The sequence below is a fragment of the Grus americana genome, unplaced genomic scaffold, assembly GCF_028858705.1.
Source record: "Grus americana isolate bGruAme1 unplaced genomic scaffold, bGruAme1.mat H_30, whole genome shotgun sequence".
NCBI lineage: Eukaryota > Metazoa > Chordata > Aves > Gruiformes > Gruidae > Grus > Grus americana.
In genome coordinates, this window is record NW_026561350.1 from 21,577 (window position 1) to 38,449 (window position 16,873).

General features: G+C 57.6%; 1 protein-coding gene and 2 non-coding genes across 3 annotated transcripts; all 3 read right to left on the bottom strand.

Moving 5' to 3' along the window:
* Nucleotides 1-1,094: 1,094 nt before the first annotated feature.
* On the bottom strand, nucleotides 1,095-3,928 carry LOC129200288 (40S ribosomal protein S11). The gene is made up of 5 exons (XM_054811606.1): nucleotides 3,794-3,928; nucleotides 3,317-3,448; nucleotides 3,022-3,097; nucleotides 1,906-2,035; nucleotides 1,095-1,269 (listed from the first exon to the last, which is right to left on the bottom strand). The coding sequence occupies exons 1-5, from the start codon at nucleotides 3,806-3,808 to the stop codon at nucleotides 1,146-1,148; spliced, it is 477 nt and encodes a 158-aa protein (XP_054667581.1). The 5' UTR covers nucleotides 3,809-3,928; the 3' UTR covers nucleotides 1,095-1,145.
* LOC129200289 (small nucleolar RNA SNORD35) lies at nucleotides 1,657-1,748 on the bottom strand. Its single transcript, XR_008574851.1, has one exon. It is a non-coding gene; the product is annotated as a small nucleolar RNA SNORD35 (small nucleolar RNA).
* LOC129200291 (small nucleolar RNA SNORD35) lies at nucleotides 2,489-2,581 on the bottom strand. The gene has a single exon (XR_008574852.1). It is a non-coding gene; the product is annotated as a small nucleolar RNA SNORD35 (small nucleolar RNA).
* Nucleotides 3,929-16,873: the final 12,945 nt, after the last annotated feature.

Sequence of the window (16,873 nt, forward strand, 5' to 3'; positions counted from 1 at the left end):
AAGCAGCCAGATCCCCCTCCTCCGAGAGCTTCCAGGGACGGATGACACTCCCGCATCAGCAGAAGCTGACGCACTCTTGCCAAGAGCCGGCAAGCCGAGCCACGCCGAACCTGGATCCCCAGGGAGCTGCGGGACACAGACCTTCCAATCCCGCTGTACGCAGAAGTGGTGAATAATTACAATTTTAGCTAGGTCTGCTTGGTGTGAAGGCAGGGACTGAGGCGTCCCTCGGCCGAGGTGATGGCAGGGCAGCAGGCTCCCACCCTGATGTGCCACGACAGACGAAGCACGCCGACACCGTCCCTGTGGAGCTGCCTGCGCCTGTGGCACGGCCAGGCCAACGCTCTGCACACAGCCACGCTGGGAGCCCCCTGAGACCACCGCCCCTCCAGCTGCCCTCCCCTACGCGAGCTCCAACCCAACTCCCTGGCACCCAGGGACGTATCTCCAGCGGTCCTTCCCCCCTGCATCCCTGGCTGACCCACTTCGGCCCAGTTTCTCCCAGGGCAGCACGAGCCAAAGGCTCCCACACAACCGCATTTTGGCCGTTCAGACGCACGTCAATACCGAAGTCACCAGGACGCAGCGTTTCTGCAAGCTGCGGGCACCAGGCCGCTCTCGCACCCCTCTCCAGCACCGACTGAGGCAGCCCTGGCGAAGGTAACGCTGCCAGCTGCCCCACGCGGGTTACAACACCGTTTCAGTGGTTCCACTCTGGTTCCCATCAAACCCCCCCCACTGCGCCATGCCATCGCTCCCTCCTGGCTTTCCCTACGGCAGGGCTCGCTCTGTGCCCACAGTGACATTTCCCACCCCCGCTGGAACCACAAGCGGCTCTCGCCTCTGGAAAAACCCACGGGAAAAGCATTTCTTCAGCAGCAACTCCCCCACGCCTGGGCACCTTCACGTGCAACACCACCACATGGCATCGTTCTCTTTAAATACGTGTTTCAGTGCTCTGAGAAACAATCTGTGCAGTCACAGCTCACCACGGGGCTTTACGTTCAAAACCATCTCGCCCCTCTCCGCAGCCTGAGGAGTTCACACGTGCCGGTGTGTCCCCACACTGTTTATTTCAGATCACACACACAGGGTACGTTTTTACAAAACTTTTATTTGTCCTTGATACCTTCCTTATGCTGTTTTTAAAACTTCTGGAACTGCTTCTTGGTACCAGCAGCCTTCGTGACTTTGAGGACATTGAACCGGACCGTCTTGCTGAGGGGACGACACTCTCCCACGGTGACAATGTCCCCGATCTGGACGTCCCTGCAAAGACAACGCTGCTATTTCAGTGGTTCTGTTTTCTGCATTTGCGGTCGGTTTGCTCTGCAGCAGAGACATTTGCGTTGCATCACACTAACGAGTAACACAGCACTGAAAGCGACCGCGGGCACCTGAAGCTGTAAAGCAAGGAGGTTTTACTAAGTGCTGCACTTCCTAAGGAGATAGCTGGACTGCAGCGCTAGCCCAGGCTTTTCTGGAAAGCCTGCCTCCAAAGACAGGCTTAGGAAACAGGCGGCAGAGAAAGAACCGCCAGCCCTGAACCCGCCCCCCGCGTTTACTTCGGAAACATCCCAGTTTTTGTCCTTTCTCAAGGACTGTAACGCTGTAGCGGTGCACGGTTTCGGAGGGCAGCAGGCTGACCAGACCCTGTCTCATGGTTCAGCAGTTGCCACTGGCGTTGTCAGCAGCCCCCTCACCAGCACGGGCTCTGAAGACCATCGTGAGTTTAGACATCACCACCAGTGAGCAGGTTCCGGGTCAGAAGCAGCCATAAACCTGCGCGTGTCACACAGACGTGCACGCTCGCTGCCGTCTCTACACAAATGGGCGTATGAGACCTGTGGAGCAGCCCGGTACTGCCACAGACCTCCCCTCCGTCGCTGGGGGGCTGGCACGCACCTGAAGCAGGGGGAGAGGTGCACAGACATGTTCTTGTGGCGCTTCTCGAAGCGGTTGTACTTGCGGATGTAATGCAGGTAGTCCCGGCGGATGACGATGGTGCGCTGCATCTTCATCTTGGTAACCACACCTGCGGCAGACGGGGGACGGGACAGGCGTGAGGGCCAGCCAGCACGCTCCGACCACGGGCAAACGTGGCTGGGGCTTGGGGCGTCGCTACAGAGTGTCTCGGAAGAGCCATCCACCAGGAACAGCAGGGACGGGTGGCGTTTGACACCGGAAGGCAGTACCCCCCAATTCCAGTAATTTCTCCTTATTTACCTCAATAACCAACGGAAACACATCCTTTGGGGGTGCTCGGAGCCCTACCAGGATGAAAGGGCTTGATTTCCACCTCACTGCCAGGCTACAACCTTCACATTTGCATTATCAACCAAATTATTTCCCTTTTTTAAGACCTTCTAAGCACACTGTGACACGCTTCCTAGAACCAACCACCCTCGTTATCTGCTGCTACGTTACATCAGCATCTGCACCACAAAACAGCACACCTGGAAGGATAACCGCCACCAACCGGTCCTTTCGGCGGGCATCAGCAAAGCCATGCGGCATTGTCGTCAAAGCCTCTTCACCATGAGACTTGGAAGACCATCGTGAGAGAATGGCATCATGTGCAGCTCAAGGACCGCAGCGGTTTCCAGGCAGTTCTGGATTGACGCTCGCAGCTCGTGGGCTTTCACAGAAGGGTTTGGGTGGGCAGGGACCTCCCAGCCCACCCAGTGCCACCCCTGCCATGGGCAGGGACACCCTCCACTAGCCCAGCTTGCCCAAAGCCCCATCCAACCTGGCCTTGAACACTGCCAGGGAGCCAGGGGCAGCCACAGCTTCTCTGGGCACCCTGTGCCAGGGCCTCAGCACCCTCACAGGGAAGGATTTCTGCCTCACATCCCATCTCCATCTCCCCTCCTGCAGCTTCAGGCCATTCCCCTTGTCCTGTCACTCCCTGCCCCTGTAAACAGTCCCTCTGACTGTAAAGGTCCCTCTGACTTACCCACCCCAGGGCAGTCACGGGGTTATGTCTGTAGTGTTACGCCTTAAGGAACCCTCACAACTCACCTGACAGGATTCGGCCACGGATAGAGACATTACCAGTGAAGGGACACTTCTTGTCGATGTAGGTGCCCTCGATCGCCTACAAAGAGAAGCGGCTGTCAGCATTTGGATGGGCGGGCAGCACCGAAGCTCAGTGCCCGTGCTCAGAGGCGACACACCAACCCCACCTATAAGCAGACACCCTCGGCGGGGCCGTCACGGCCCTGGGGTTGCACTGGGCACTGATGCCAGGCCCGAGGAGCACAGCCCGGAGGGGGCTGCCCTGACCGCCCGGCTCCCGCAGACGGCCGTGCCTTACCTCCTTGGGAGTCTTGAAGCCCAGGCCGATATTTTTGTAGTAGCGGGGGAGCTTCTCCTTGCCACCCTCGCCCAGCAGCACCCGCTTCTTGTTCTGGAAGATGGTGGGCTGCTTCTGGTAGGCCCGCTCGGTCTGGGGGGGGAGAGAGGCGGGAGCATCACCGGCAGCTCCGGGGCACGGCACATCCCCAGCGCCGGGAGCAAGCCAGACCCGGGCACGGCACCACGCCGACACCGGGGCCCCAGCCGAGCCCCCCAACGCCGGGCACGGCACCTCACAGAAATCGCTCCCCCACCCCGGCCCTCAGGCCACTCGCCACCGCCCCTCGCTGGGCCGGGCCGGGCCGCAGCCCCACCGTCCCCCAGCACCCCGGGGCCGGGGGGGATGTGTCTGGGGGGGGATGTGTCTGGGGGGGGGGATGTGTCCCTGTGTCCCTGTGTCCCTGTGTCCCCGGGCCTACCCCCACGCAGCACCCACCTGCGTGTCCGCCATCTTGGGCCGCGCGGCGGAAAAGAGGCCTCGAGCCGCGCGCGGCGCCCCTTATCCCAGGGGCGGGGCGAGGGCGCCGGAAGTGATTTCACGGGACAGGAGCCGCGAGGCGGACGTCACTTCCGCCGCCGCGCCGGGGGGGAAGGGCCCGGCCCTGGAGCGGGGCCGCACGGGCGGTTTGTGCCGGTCTGGGCCGGGGCACCGCGCCCCTCAGCGCCCGCCGGACCCCCGCTCCACCCCCGCTCCCGCAGCGATGCGGCGGCGGCCCGTTCGCCCCAGTGCCTGTGTGCCCCTTCCCCCCCCGCCCGGTAGGCGCAGGCCGCCTGTCGTGCTGCAGGGCTTGGCGGCCGCTGGGCAGAAAAGGGCAGGGCCCCGCCGGCCGTCTGGCGCTTTGGCAGCGGGTTCTTGTCCCAGCTGGGCGCGGGAGATTAGGCGGGGGGAGGACGCCTGCCCCGGGAGTCCCAGGGGCTGGAGTTTAACGGGGAGAGACGTAGGTCGAGGTGATGATGTAGGCAGAAGCGAAGCGTTTCGGCAGGGCCTGTTCCGAGAGCAGGTGGGCAGCCCGGGTGATGAGAAATGAGTACAGCGGAGCACAGGCTCTACAGCACTTCAGCGGCTCGGCCGTACGTCCTGGCTCAGACACCCACAGAACAGCCCCGCTAGTGCCGCCTCACCGACTGGCGGCTTGGCTGCATCCGGGAGGTGCTGAGCTCTGACAGCAGGGACAGAAACGCAGGGGAAGTGTGTTACTGTTGATACAAAGACCCCAGTTTTGTAGCGTGCTGTGGTGGGTTGACCCTGGCTGGGGGCCAGGTGCCCCCCAGAGCCGCTCCGTCACTGCCTCTCCTTAACCAGACGGGAGAAAAGGTGTAACGAAAGGGTGGTGGGTCGAGAGAAGGACAGGGAGAGATCACTCACCTATTACCATCATGGGCAAAACAGACTGAACTTAGAGAAAAATTCATCTAATTTATTGTCAAGCAAAACAGAGTAGAGGAATGAGAGAGAAAATAAAATCTTAAAACACCTCCCCCCACCCCTCCCATCTTCCCGGGCTCAACTTCACTCCTGGCTTCAACCTCCTCCCCCTCAGCGGCACAGGGGGACGGGGAGTGGGGGTTACGGTCAGTTCATCTCACGGTGTTTCTGCCGCTTCTTCATCCTCAGGGGGAGGACTCCTCTCATCGTTCCCCTGCTCCAGCATGGAGTCCCTCTCACGGGGTGCAGACCTTCAGGAGCAAACTGCTCCAGCGTGGGGTCCCCCACGGGGTCACAAGTCCTGCCAGCAAACCTGCCCTGGCGTGGGCTCCCCCCTTCACGGGTCCACCGGTCCGGCCAGGAACTTGCTCCAGCGTGGGCTTCCCACGGGCCACAGCCTCCTTCAGGTGCCTCCACCTGCTCCGGCGTGGGGTCCTCCACGGGCTGCAGGTGGAATCTCTACACCCCCTCATCCTTCCTCCATGGGCTGCAGGGGGACAGCCTGCTTCACCATGGCCTTCACCACGGGCTGCAGGGGGATCTCTGCTCCGGCGCCTGGAGCTCCTCCTCCCCCTCCATCTGCACTGACCTTTGTGTCTGCAGAGTTTCTTACATCTTCTCACTCCTCTCTCTGGCTGCAAAAGCTCTCTCCCTCTAAGTGTTTTTCTACTTCTTAAATATGTTATCACAGAGGCGCTGATGGGCTTGGCCTTGGCCAGCAGTGGGCCCGTCTTAGAGCCGGCTGGCATTGGCTCTATCAGACACAGGGGAGCTTCTAGCAGCTTCTCACAGAAGCCACCCCTGTAGCCCCCCCGCTACCAAAACCTTGCCACGCAAACCCAATACACGTACCTGCCACCATCAGCTCCTTTGGGTGAGGGAGGGTTTAAATACAGCGGGATTTTGGTGGGAATTTCTTCCCGGTCTCAGGCTGAGGGACAAAAAATGACCAGCTGTGAGGGCACGCACTGGCAAGGGTTCTCTGGTGTACCCGTGCTGCCTGACATCCGGAAAATGGGGCCTTTTGGGTGGGTGGGCGGGCAAGGGTCTGTGCTCCTTCGAGGCCTTTTCCAGAACCTGTTACTACTGGCGCTGGACCGAAATTATTTGAGTTTTCAGTGATTGTGGCTTCCTGAGAGATGTATTGCGTGCAGCAGGGTACCTCAGAAAAGGCAGTAAATTTATCTTTACTTAGCTTTATATAAAGGCAGCAGTATAATTTAACATTATTGTGATGCAAATAAAATTATGTTAAATCAACAGCATATGGTACCCTGTCTGCTGCATGTCACGTAATTAATTGTGTGAAGATTAAAGGGAGAATAATGGCTTTTTAGAGCTCTTGGCTAAAAGGCATTTGTTGTTAGTTGTCGTCTGCCTGGTTAGGGGCAGGGCGCAGGGGAACTGGCGTGGCTGAAAGCAAAGTCACTTCTAGTTAACTCGTGCGGACAGTGACTGACTCTTGCCGCAGCAGAAGTGAGGAGGAACTGGCTCCAAACAAACAGCAGCAGGTTCTCTGTGCTGGAGCGGTGGAACTCCTCACTGAGGGATTGTGGATGTCTGAGGTTTACAGGGACCGGACAAGTTAAAAATCCGCGTGTGTTTGGCGGATATGTGTGAAAAAGGCGCAGCTCAGGAGCCTCCTCGGCTGAGAACGCGTGGCAGGAGGGCGTGGGGGAGGCAAAGCAAACCTTGCTGGGAAAGGGCTTTGGACACGGCAGGGCGCGGGGCAGGAATGTTTGTACGTGTTGGTCGCCGGGACGTTGAACTTGTGTCTGAGCGAGTGCCTAGACGGGCTCTTGCACCGGTCGCTGCGATGTCGTGGGTAGGAGCACCTCAAGGATTTTTATATTTGTTGTCTTCAAAGTCCTTTCAAACTCTCAGGGGGACAGCAGCATGAAATGGAGATATGTAACGAAATTCTTTTGAAAATTACCGTTCTTCTCTACAAGTGATCCGTAAGCTGATGAATAAATAAAGAAAATAACATTTCTTTACTCATCTGTTTGACACTGAAAATGAGACTGAGTCATCTACTGCCTTTAACTCATAACAAATCGTGGAGAGTAGAGGAATCAAAAATGATAGCGGTCTTTTTCTCTTCCAGGTGTGCAAGTGCTGTGGGTGTTTGGCAGCTGCTCAGACCAACCCGCTGCCAGGGAAGAGTCTCGTCTTCGGGTGCAGCATCCGCGGCAGCGGTTGAATTGCTGCGTCTCTGTCCGGACGAGGGAGGGAGGTGCTGATGTCAAACTGCCGAGCTTGATCCTGATGATGCAAAACAAAGCAAAAGGGAATTTCAGACAATGGCTTCATCAGGAATCCCTGATTAACCCCTGATTAATCATCAGCAGAGCACAGTGCTGTGGCTTTGAGAGAGTATGAGTAGTGGTGGGCTGCTAGAAAGTGAAGAAGGAGGCACTTCCATCGGAATATGCCATCCGGGCTGGGGGACGCAGAGTCTGCAAGAGCCTCTGGTGCCCCGAGTCGTACCGGGCATCTCCCCTCGTCCTGCGAGCAGCCAGCGGCGCGAGGCCGAGCGTTTCTTCTGAGGGCCCTCGGCAGGAAACGGCCTCAGAACACGGCGTGGGCGCAGGGGGAAGCAGCAGAGGTAACTCTGGACATTGGCCGGAGAGGCAGTTTTCCTCTGGGCGTTGTCTGGCTCTGCAAGATACCATCAAGCCTTTGTCATAAGGAAATATGCAAAATCCATATTGCCATGTCGGAGGAAACTAAAGGAAGCTTCAGTAGCTTCTGAGACTGAGCTGGGAGATCCGGTGACGACCTAGCAGTGTGTCTCTTCTGGCAGCGGGAGAGAAAGTTCTGGAGTGCTTTGAAACGATAGAGGAAGACACCAGAAAACTGCTTGTGTTTTATGACCTGCAGCATTAGGTTGTGAAGAGAGAGAGGAACTGCTGTCACTGATATTTTTTAAAATAGATTAACAGCTTCTGAACATGCTGCGTTTGGGCAGCTCGATCCTTTCCAGCTGTGGGATCCGCTCTGGGAGCAGGCTCGCTCTCAGCCTTGCTCACCTGATGGCACGGCCGGTGCTGGATCTGTGAGCGCAGCTTCTTGTTCCCAGCCGTGCTGTAACAGCAGGAACGATTCTGTGCCGATGGTCAGTACGCCCTGGGGTTGAACCGCGCAGCAGAAATTAATTCAGACTGTCTTTCCTTTTCACTCTTGCTTAATTAGATCCTGGTTCGTTGTTTCGTGTTTTCTGCGAGTGGTGTTCCTGTTGCCTGTCTGTCATGTGTCGGGTGATCAGTTACTTTATCTGTACGCTAAGCACTCTCGAGAGCCAAACATTGGTAGCATTTTGTGCTCAATGCATTTTATATTTTAACTGTTTAGTTACACACTGAACTACCTGCACATCCTCTTCCTTGCAGTACCGCAGACATCCCATTTAGACCTTTGTTAGATCGTTGATACTTATTTTCAGCATTTATTTAGTATTAACTGTCCAGTCGTCTTCATCAGCCCATTATTTCACGGTAATCTGTTTTTTCTCCAGTCAGCGGGGTGCTGTGTAAGAAGTGTCCCCGCAGAAGAGCCAGGAATGCCCTGCCAGTCCACCAGCGTGGTGCTTGAGGCTGCAGTCTCCCTGGCGCCGGCTACGGCAACACCTTTCGGTGATCTGGTGTGCTGAGGGACCCACCGACAGAGATTCCCCTGTGCCTCGGCAAGAGGCTGCAGCCTGCACGGCGTTCCTGACGCTGATGCTCCCTGCGGGCAGGTGGGATCGGTGCAGGGAATTGGCCGAACCCGTTACGAGAGAGAAAGAGATGTCTCAGCGGCGGTCTGTGTGCGGCGTCTGTTGGACGGGATGAGCCTCGGGCAGGGCTGCGTGTGGGTGTCTGTGCCAGGGCACGGTACCGCTGGCTCGCCCGGCGCCCCGCTGAGCCCAGAGGCGTTTTGCAGCTGGGCAGGTAGGGCACAAAGCCTGTGGGAACACATCTGGGCCCATCTGTGTTTGCAGGTGTGTGTTGCGTCCTGGTGGAGCTGGGGAATTACTGCTGCCCATCTGCCCCTAACATCTGGCTAGAGAACAGCTGGCTAATCTCGAGCCTGCGCTCGTCCTCAGCAGTCTCTGCTTTTCGAGACCGGGAAGCTGGAGCGGTCCCTACTCCAGCCTTTTCGCTTGATAAATTCCTCCCAGGCTGGGTGAGCAAGGGTGCTCCGAAACCACAAACCCCGCCGGGCTTTATAAGGTCTCCGGACAGAGCCGGGGGAGCGCGTCCCTCCTGCACGTGGAGAGCAGGGCAGAGCTGCGCTGGGGACGGTACCGCTCTGCAGCCGTGCGTCCTGCTCCCGAGCAGAGCCAGGGAGCCCTGCGGGATCACCGACAGCTTCGCAGCAGCCACCCGGCAGAAACGGGGCATCGGCCAGCCCTGCTCAGGGTCACCAGGAGCACGGTGTGGGGCAGACAAGTCCAGGACGAGACGGACTTGTATCAGCAATGGTGTGGCCAGCAGGACCAGGGCAGCGATCGTCCCCCTGTACCTGGCTCTGGTGAGGCCGCACCTCGAGTGCTGGGTTCAGTTTTGGGCCCCTCAGCACCAGAAGGACATTGAGGTGCTGGAGCTTGTCCAGAGAAGGGCAACGGAGTGGGGAAGGGTCTGGAGCACAAGTCTGATGAGGAGTGGCTGAGGGAACTGGAATAGGATGAGAGGAAACGGCCTCAAGTCGTGCCAGGGCAGGTTAGATTGGAGATTAGGAAAAACTTCTTCACCCAAAGGGTTGTCAGTCCCTGGGACAGGCTGCCCAGGGAAGTGGTGGGGTCACCGTCCCTGGAGGCATGTAAAAGACGTGGAGATGTGGTGCCTGGGGACGTGGTTTAGTGGTGGGCTGGGCAGTGCTGGGGTAATGGCTGGACTCCATGATCTTAGTGGTCCTCCTTTTGCAGCCTCAATGATTCTGTGATTCCATGAGTTCGAGGCAGATAACCCACAGCCTTCAGCACGTACCACGTCCGGGTACCGGGACAGCCCGTTTCTGTGCAGCGTGCAGGGAGATGCTCCGGCCCTGCCGTGTCCGCTCAGCTCCCTCGGGCCAGGGCCCTGCCGTGCCACCCGCCCCGCGGTGCTGCCCGCGCTGAGCTCTCGCAGGAGGCGGGGTGCAGATGACAGCACCCACGTTCTCAGCTGCAATGGGGAGGGTCGTCGTGGCGGTCTGACCCCCTTGACACCCGTTTTCCCCACCCTACCATGCAGCTTAGCTCTTCAATAGTTGTTTTTTTTTTCCTGGTTCTCAAGTCTGGTGTGATTTTAAGGCTCCTGTGTGTCCCTGACGGAGAACTGGGGTGACTGGAGGAATTCTCTGATCATTGGAAAAGGGCTAACGCAACGCCAGTCTTTGAGAAGGAAAAGGAGAGTCCAGAGGGTTACGGACCGGTCAGCCTCAGCCTGGAACGAGCGTGGAGCGTGTCCTCTCGTGTCCCTGGCTCAAACGGATGAAGCACAGGAAGGCAATCGAGAGCCGCCAACACGGGTTTTACCAACAGCAAATTGTGCCTGACCAAGCACAAAGTTAAGGCTGTAAGTGCTTTAAAGCAGTAGCCCATTAAATATTTTGTCTGTTATCTTCTGGACATCCCTCCTGTGAACGTCTCATTAGATCTTGCGGTGGTGACTAACAGCCCTGATGAGGTTTTCTGGAGCAGACGGTGCATTGCCGGCGCCGGTGCAGGGTGTGTTCAGGGCTGGCGGTGTCAGTGCCCCGGCACCCGGAGCTGGCTGTGGGGTGAAGCTTGTTTGGGGGTCCCAGGAGCTTGAGAGAGTTGGTGCACGTTGCTCTCAGGGCTAGGGTGACTGCGGTGGTGTTTTGGGCAAACGAACTGTCCGTTTTCCACAACGCCCCGTGGAGAGCTTGAGAGAACTCTGCATCGCGAGTCAGGACACGGGTGGGGAAAGCCACCCTGAGCCGCTGTCCTGTCTCTAACTTAATTTATCCCGTGGCTGTTCCAGCCAAGAATCCCATCGCAGGAGCCTGTCATCCGTCTAATCCATGACTGAGGAGGCGGGGGAGAGCCGGTGGGATTTCACTGACGCCTGGAGAAAGCCCGAGCAGGACACCTCCAGGTGCGGGCCCCCCGCGCGCAGCTGGTGCGGACCAGGGGGTGAATTGCCAGCGCTCGCGGCTGCGGCTTCGTTCTCCAGTTGTGATGTCTGCTGTGAAGGACCGTGGAAAAGGCCGTGCAGACCTCTGAACGGCCATCGGACTGTAACGGCCTGGCGTCTTCGGGGTGTTGGGCAGGGCGAGGGGCGGGCTGAGATGGGTTATTACCAGGTGCTGAGTGTCTGGGTCTGCTCAGGGGAATCACTCCCTGGCACCTCTTAGGAGGGAGCGTCGGTCTGGCGTTGTTCTCGCCGTGCCCACAACCCACGCCGCGGGAGCTTGCTCCAAGGTCTGGCCCCCCTGCTCACCAGGGACCGAAACCTCGGGCGGTTCGGTGCTGTCAGGCAGAAGAACGGCGTCTGGCAGTGCAGAGGGGCTTCTACTTCTGGCTTCGTGCTTTCCGTGGAGGGAGAGCGGACGCCTCTAAGGCAGTTTGCAGAGGGGGAGCTGGCGGTCCCGCAGGAGCGAGACGTGCAGAGCTCCAGGAAGGGCAGTGGGGGGAAGGAGATTGCAACCCCGGCTGGTGCTGCCCTGGGAATACTTCTCCCTCCTGATGGTGCATCGTTGTCCTGATAAAAGACAGAGGGCAGCTGAATTTCAGCCAGTGTCCGGAGTGTTGACTATCCTATCAAATGTAGTTAGCCAAATCGTTGTCCCTACCGATGCAGTTCTCCCAAGGGGGACAACGGCAGAGGGACCCGCTTTTAGGGCAGCAGGTTCCCCTGTTCGGAAAGCCCATCTGTCAGCGCAGTGCTCCAGCCAGCACCACCGCACGGACTTTCTCCACACTAAAAACGCGGTTCAGGGCATCGCTTTGCCCTGTCCTGTGCTCCGGCTCTTGCCCCACAACGTGCCCCTTTTCCCACCGTCCCGGGTGAGCCTCGCACGCCCAGAGCAGCGAAACCGCCTCTGGGTGGCAAAGTGTTGGGAAATGCTTCTTGGAGTCCAGGACTGACTTTTGATAGCCAGCTAATTGGGGCAATCCCAGTTTGCTCAGTACACCAGGTTTCACAGGGAAACCAGTAAGGACCTCCAAACCAACTGGAGAATCTTCCGCACCATCACTCCCTGTCCCTGTACGCTGGGTCCCGTGTCCTCTGCTGCTGCTGCTGCTGCTGAAGCACTTTGCTCTCTGTTTTCCAGTGCAAATGTGTGACCATTGCTGTGGCTCTCGCAGGTCTGTGTGACGTGGTTAGTTGGGAACTTACGGATTGTCATTAAGCACTGAAGACCTAGTGACATTGATGGTAATTGCATGACCTTAGCTTAAACTTTGAGGCTTGTTCAAATAGTCCAAGCCTGAAGCACAGCTAAAGGCTCAAACCCAGTCAGTCCCAGTCCATATCCACAGGTCCGTGGCTCACGTACTGCCCTGAGCAGGCGGACGCAGCCAGAGTTCTTGTGGCTGTATTGCAAACCGTTTATGTTCCCATCCTAGGCAATCTTCTGTTCGCCTGAAGTCTAGTATCTTGACCTCAGATAGGCTCCAAGTCCTTCCTCTACTCATTACTGTTTGAGATTTTGAAACCTAGCAGATTTAAAAGTTGCTTTGCAGTGGCACTCACTGCACAATGTCCTGAAGTCCTGCAGAGAGAATGCATGATGCATTCTTCAGATGATTTGCAGCCCGGGCACAAAGACAGTTAAGTAGGGCAACAGCAACTGAGCAATCAGCAAAACATGTTTATATATTATTTATACAAAACTATAGTCCAGCTGAGGCTGCAGACTGTGTATTATAGAGGGCTTTTAAGGACGCGTGTGTGGAAAGCTCCTTACAGCCTTGGCTTGGCGATGGCTCTGGGCTGTCCTCTGGGAAGGGCTTTCCCAGGTCACGCTAACGTCTTCCCCTGGCTTTACGTGAAAGCATCCAGAAGAAACTTTCAGAGGGGAGCCTTTCTCTCAAGCTAAGGTGCTCGAGGTCCTGCGGTGGATTTCTGTTGTCTTCACACCACAGGTGTGGGGGTTTGGCGTGGGGCAGATCAGCCGGCAGAGATCAGCCGGGATGATGCTCGAGCGAGGAGCTGCCCTGCGGCCGAACCGGGGCGGAGGGATGGAGGAGAGCCCTGGCCTGGGGCCGTGAGAGCGGCACGGGTGCTGAAGGCATGGCAGAGGGTGAGCGAACCCTTGGGTGGGACGGGGCAGTGGGTGCCGGGGTGCCGGCGTACAGGCAGTGCCGATGGTCGGGTGCTGGTGGTGGTCGGGCTGGCACAGGCCAGTTTCACCCACCGCAGCTGTGTGCTGGCTGTAAGTGTGCGGATGGCGTTGCTTCTGCAGAACAGCAGCCTGTTTGCCAAAGTGGGCGTTAGTGCGACAATTAATATCAATTAGTGTATTAGCAATGCTGCTCTGACAACCATGACCGTCCCAATCCCGGCCGTTGCTGCAAGATGGCTTTGTATCTCAGAGGAAAGCGCATTGCCAGGTAACGATCAGTTCCATGGCCGTTAGGAAAGCATCTGGGGCAGGCAGGCACTGCACCACAGAACCCCAGATGGGTTTGGGTGGGCAGGGACCCCACAGCCCATCCAGTGCCACCCCTGCCATGGGCAGGGACACCCTCCACCAGCCCAGCTTGCCCAAAGCCCCATCCAACCTGGCCTTCAACACTGCCAGGGAGCCAGGGGCAGCCACAGCTTCTCTGGGCACCCTGTGCCAGGGCCTCAGCACCCTCACAGGGAAGGATTTCTGCCTCATCTCACTGCTGCTGGACCAGAAGATGCTCAGCAGAAAGGACAAGATCAATCACAGCGAAGATGTACAAGGGTTTGTGGAGAGCCAGCTGTATGCTGACAACAAAAAGGATCGCGCAACATCGAGGCTGAGCGGGACGAGTGCGGCAGGATCAGGAAGGATGGCGTTAAAAGCAAACATCATGCGCTAATGGCAGAGCGGGTCAAGAAAGCATCTTGTCACGTCAAGTAAACAAGAGCCCCTTGCTTAGAGACGCATAACACTTTTGTGTTTCAGCGCACATGGCTTGCGTTCCCGGCTGTTGCTGCCGCAGCTCACAGATTTTAGAGGCCGTGTGTACGAAGTGAGCAGGAGGAGCAGAACGCAGGAGTTTGCTCAAGTGTTTATTGGGCTTGATATTGGTATGTGCCCTCGCCAGCTGCTTCCCTGCCGCTGTCTCAAAATCTCTGTGCTTGTCTTCTGTACCAGAAGAAATGACATGCTCAGCCCTCAATTATCTCCTTATTCTGAGCTAAAAAGTCGGACTCTGTAAGAGACCTCCGAAAGGAAACGGGGGCTGCCCAAGAGAGAGCTTTGGCCGTCACACAGCTCGACGGCCGCCACCTTTGCAGAGCTGTCGTCAGAGCGTGGTGCCGCTCCGTGACGAGGCACCCGTGAAAGAGCCGAGCGTTGCCCGAGGTGCTGCGGCTCCATGACCATTGTCTGTCTGTCTGCTGGACGGGTCACGTCAGCGTGAGCACAGGCGGGCAAAGAGGCGTTTATCTGGAAGGCTTAGGAAATTAGGGACTGTCTGGAGATCCTTAGAGGGAGAAATTGCATCTCCCTGGAAATTTCCTGAAGATTTAAGAAAAGAAGCAATGCTGCTGTTTATGCCAACAACGCAATAATCCAAATTAATAAGTAAAGCTTTGCTCAAAAGTTACTTGTGTTTACCTTGTACCCAGGTACCAAATGCTGCAGAAACACCGTACTGCACGTTTACTGTTCTTCCTTAATGTGTGTCTGCAAGGAGGCCCCAGGCAGACTCGATGTCTAAGTCAGGGCAGCAGAGAGAAGAGAGTGCCGTGGATGAGCACCAAGTGTAAATGTGAGGGAAATTAACTTCTTCTGTTGCAAAGAAGGCTCAGACGTTCAGACTCTTTCCCATACCTAACTTGGCTTCTGTCTCATCGTTATACACAGGATTACCTTCTGCTTGGAGAGCCCTAAAACATAGCGCTTCCCTTTCTCACCAAATAATTGTAAGCCATGAAGTAGATGGAGGAATAGATCCTCAGAGCAGACATCGAGGTTTGTCGCGGCTGAGCAGGCGTGGAGCTGGAGGTAGTCTGCCTTCCCGACGACGATACCGCTGTGCAGGGGAACCCGGCGCAGTCGCTTGCGATACATTTTTTTCCCCAGCAGACATTTCTCCCACTGCTATGCAAATCGTCGCAGCACTGCTGCAAGTCTGGATGTGCCGTACCGAGTGCTCGCCCACGCGTCTGAGCGAGCTGTGGAAGGTGGCAGAGAACTGTATCGACACCTTGACATTTTTGATGACATTTTTGATGACAGCTTTGGTCAACTTCGGCTGCCCACTGGGTTGACAGCTTGGGTTGCCCAGAGAGGTCGTGGCGTCTCCGTCCTTGGGAGCACCGTTGGGATGTGGTCCTGGGCAACGGCCCCGGGTGGCCCAGCCTGAGCAGGGGCTTGGACCAGATGGACCCCAGAGGTCCCCGCCAGCCTCAGCCAGTCTGCGCGTCTGTGAACTTTGCAGTTCTCCTCAGCAAAGGTTATTTTGGAATTGCCGAACCTCGTTCCTGCCCTGCCAAGGACCGACGTCTCATCCTGCGTGCTCCTGCCAAGGTGCTGACCCATGGGCCACTCCTGAAGTCCTTTCCCCCTTCTCCACCCTCCAGCCAGCAGCCCGATGGCTGCGAGGGGGTGGGATGGAGCAGGGAGGCCAGAACCTCCTGGCACCGGCTGCGGACGGGCACCAGGGCACGGGAACGGCTCCGCAAGGCGGCAGCTTCGCAGCTGGGACCGGAGAGGGGGCTGCGGTGAGCGGTGGGAGTGTGGGAGGTCTCACACTGCTCCTGCCTCCGTGCAGCCTCCCAGCCGCTCCCACCGCCAGCGAGGGGGATGCTCCCCGGAGAGCAGCCCATGGCGTTTCTTCTGCCCTGGAGTGAGTAGCGCTGGGCAGCACAGGCACGCCAGGCAGTGCGGGGGCTGCGGGGGACGGCGTGTGGCTGTTCAGCACGGGAATTTAGTAGATCAGATGCTAGTCCGTCTCTTGGATCCATCCAGCTTTACGGAGAGCGGGGATTAAGCCAAAGGAGAAATGAGAAATTAATGTAATGTCCCAGACAGTGCAGCTGGGCGGGAATCGCCTGAGGACGGCACCGCTCCTTGGCTGGAGCGTCGTCACCCGAACCACGGGCCAGCAGCAAGGACTGGCCCAATGGCTTCGTGCTGCTTCTGTTGCCCTGAATAAAAGGTGTTTTTCTCTGCTTACGGAGCAAAAGGCTCCCCCTTGCAGGCTGTTCCCTCGGAGGTGCTCTGGCAGTGACACAGCTGTAGGGAAGAGCTTGGGGTGCTTTATGAAAAAACATTCATTGTTATTTATGTGCTCGCTGAAACTGTTTTTGAGTTGGCCCAGACTTAACCTCAAACCATTTGAAATTGCACTGATTTGGCTTTTGAATGCTGCTTTGTGGTCTGCTGGAAGGTGAGCACCGACTCCAGCGTCATGGCCGGGGAACACCTTTACCTTCGCTCGCCAAGGCAAACGCTGCTCGGACTGCTTTGTGCAACCTGCTCTGAAAGGTGCTCCTCCATGAAGGGCACAGAGGCTGCCAGGGTGGCCGCAGCGGGCTGCACCAGCGGCAGGCGGGAGGACAGCGGAAGGGCTGGCAAGCAGCGCCCGCTGAAGTTTGATGACGAAACGCGATGTTCTGTATCTCGCTTTGCTGTCCTGACAGCCACGATGACAGCGCTTGCTTTATCCATCTGCTGCTCAGGTCTCGATGTCGATCCTGCAGGTCTCCATCCCGCCGTCAGAGGAGTCGTGAGCTGTTCCCAGCTCTGCGATTCCCATTCCCGATGGATCCGGGGCCACATCCAGGGATCCTCAGGACCCTGCCTCTCCCACTGCACTGGGCTGGCACCAGTGTGTGGGCATTTTCTGCCCACGCTTTCCTAACTGCGTGGATGGGGAGCTGCTGCCTGAAGCCCCGGCGCTAGCAGCGATCCACGGGCTGCTCCGGAAGCCTCGGTCCCCTCCCACGCCTTAAT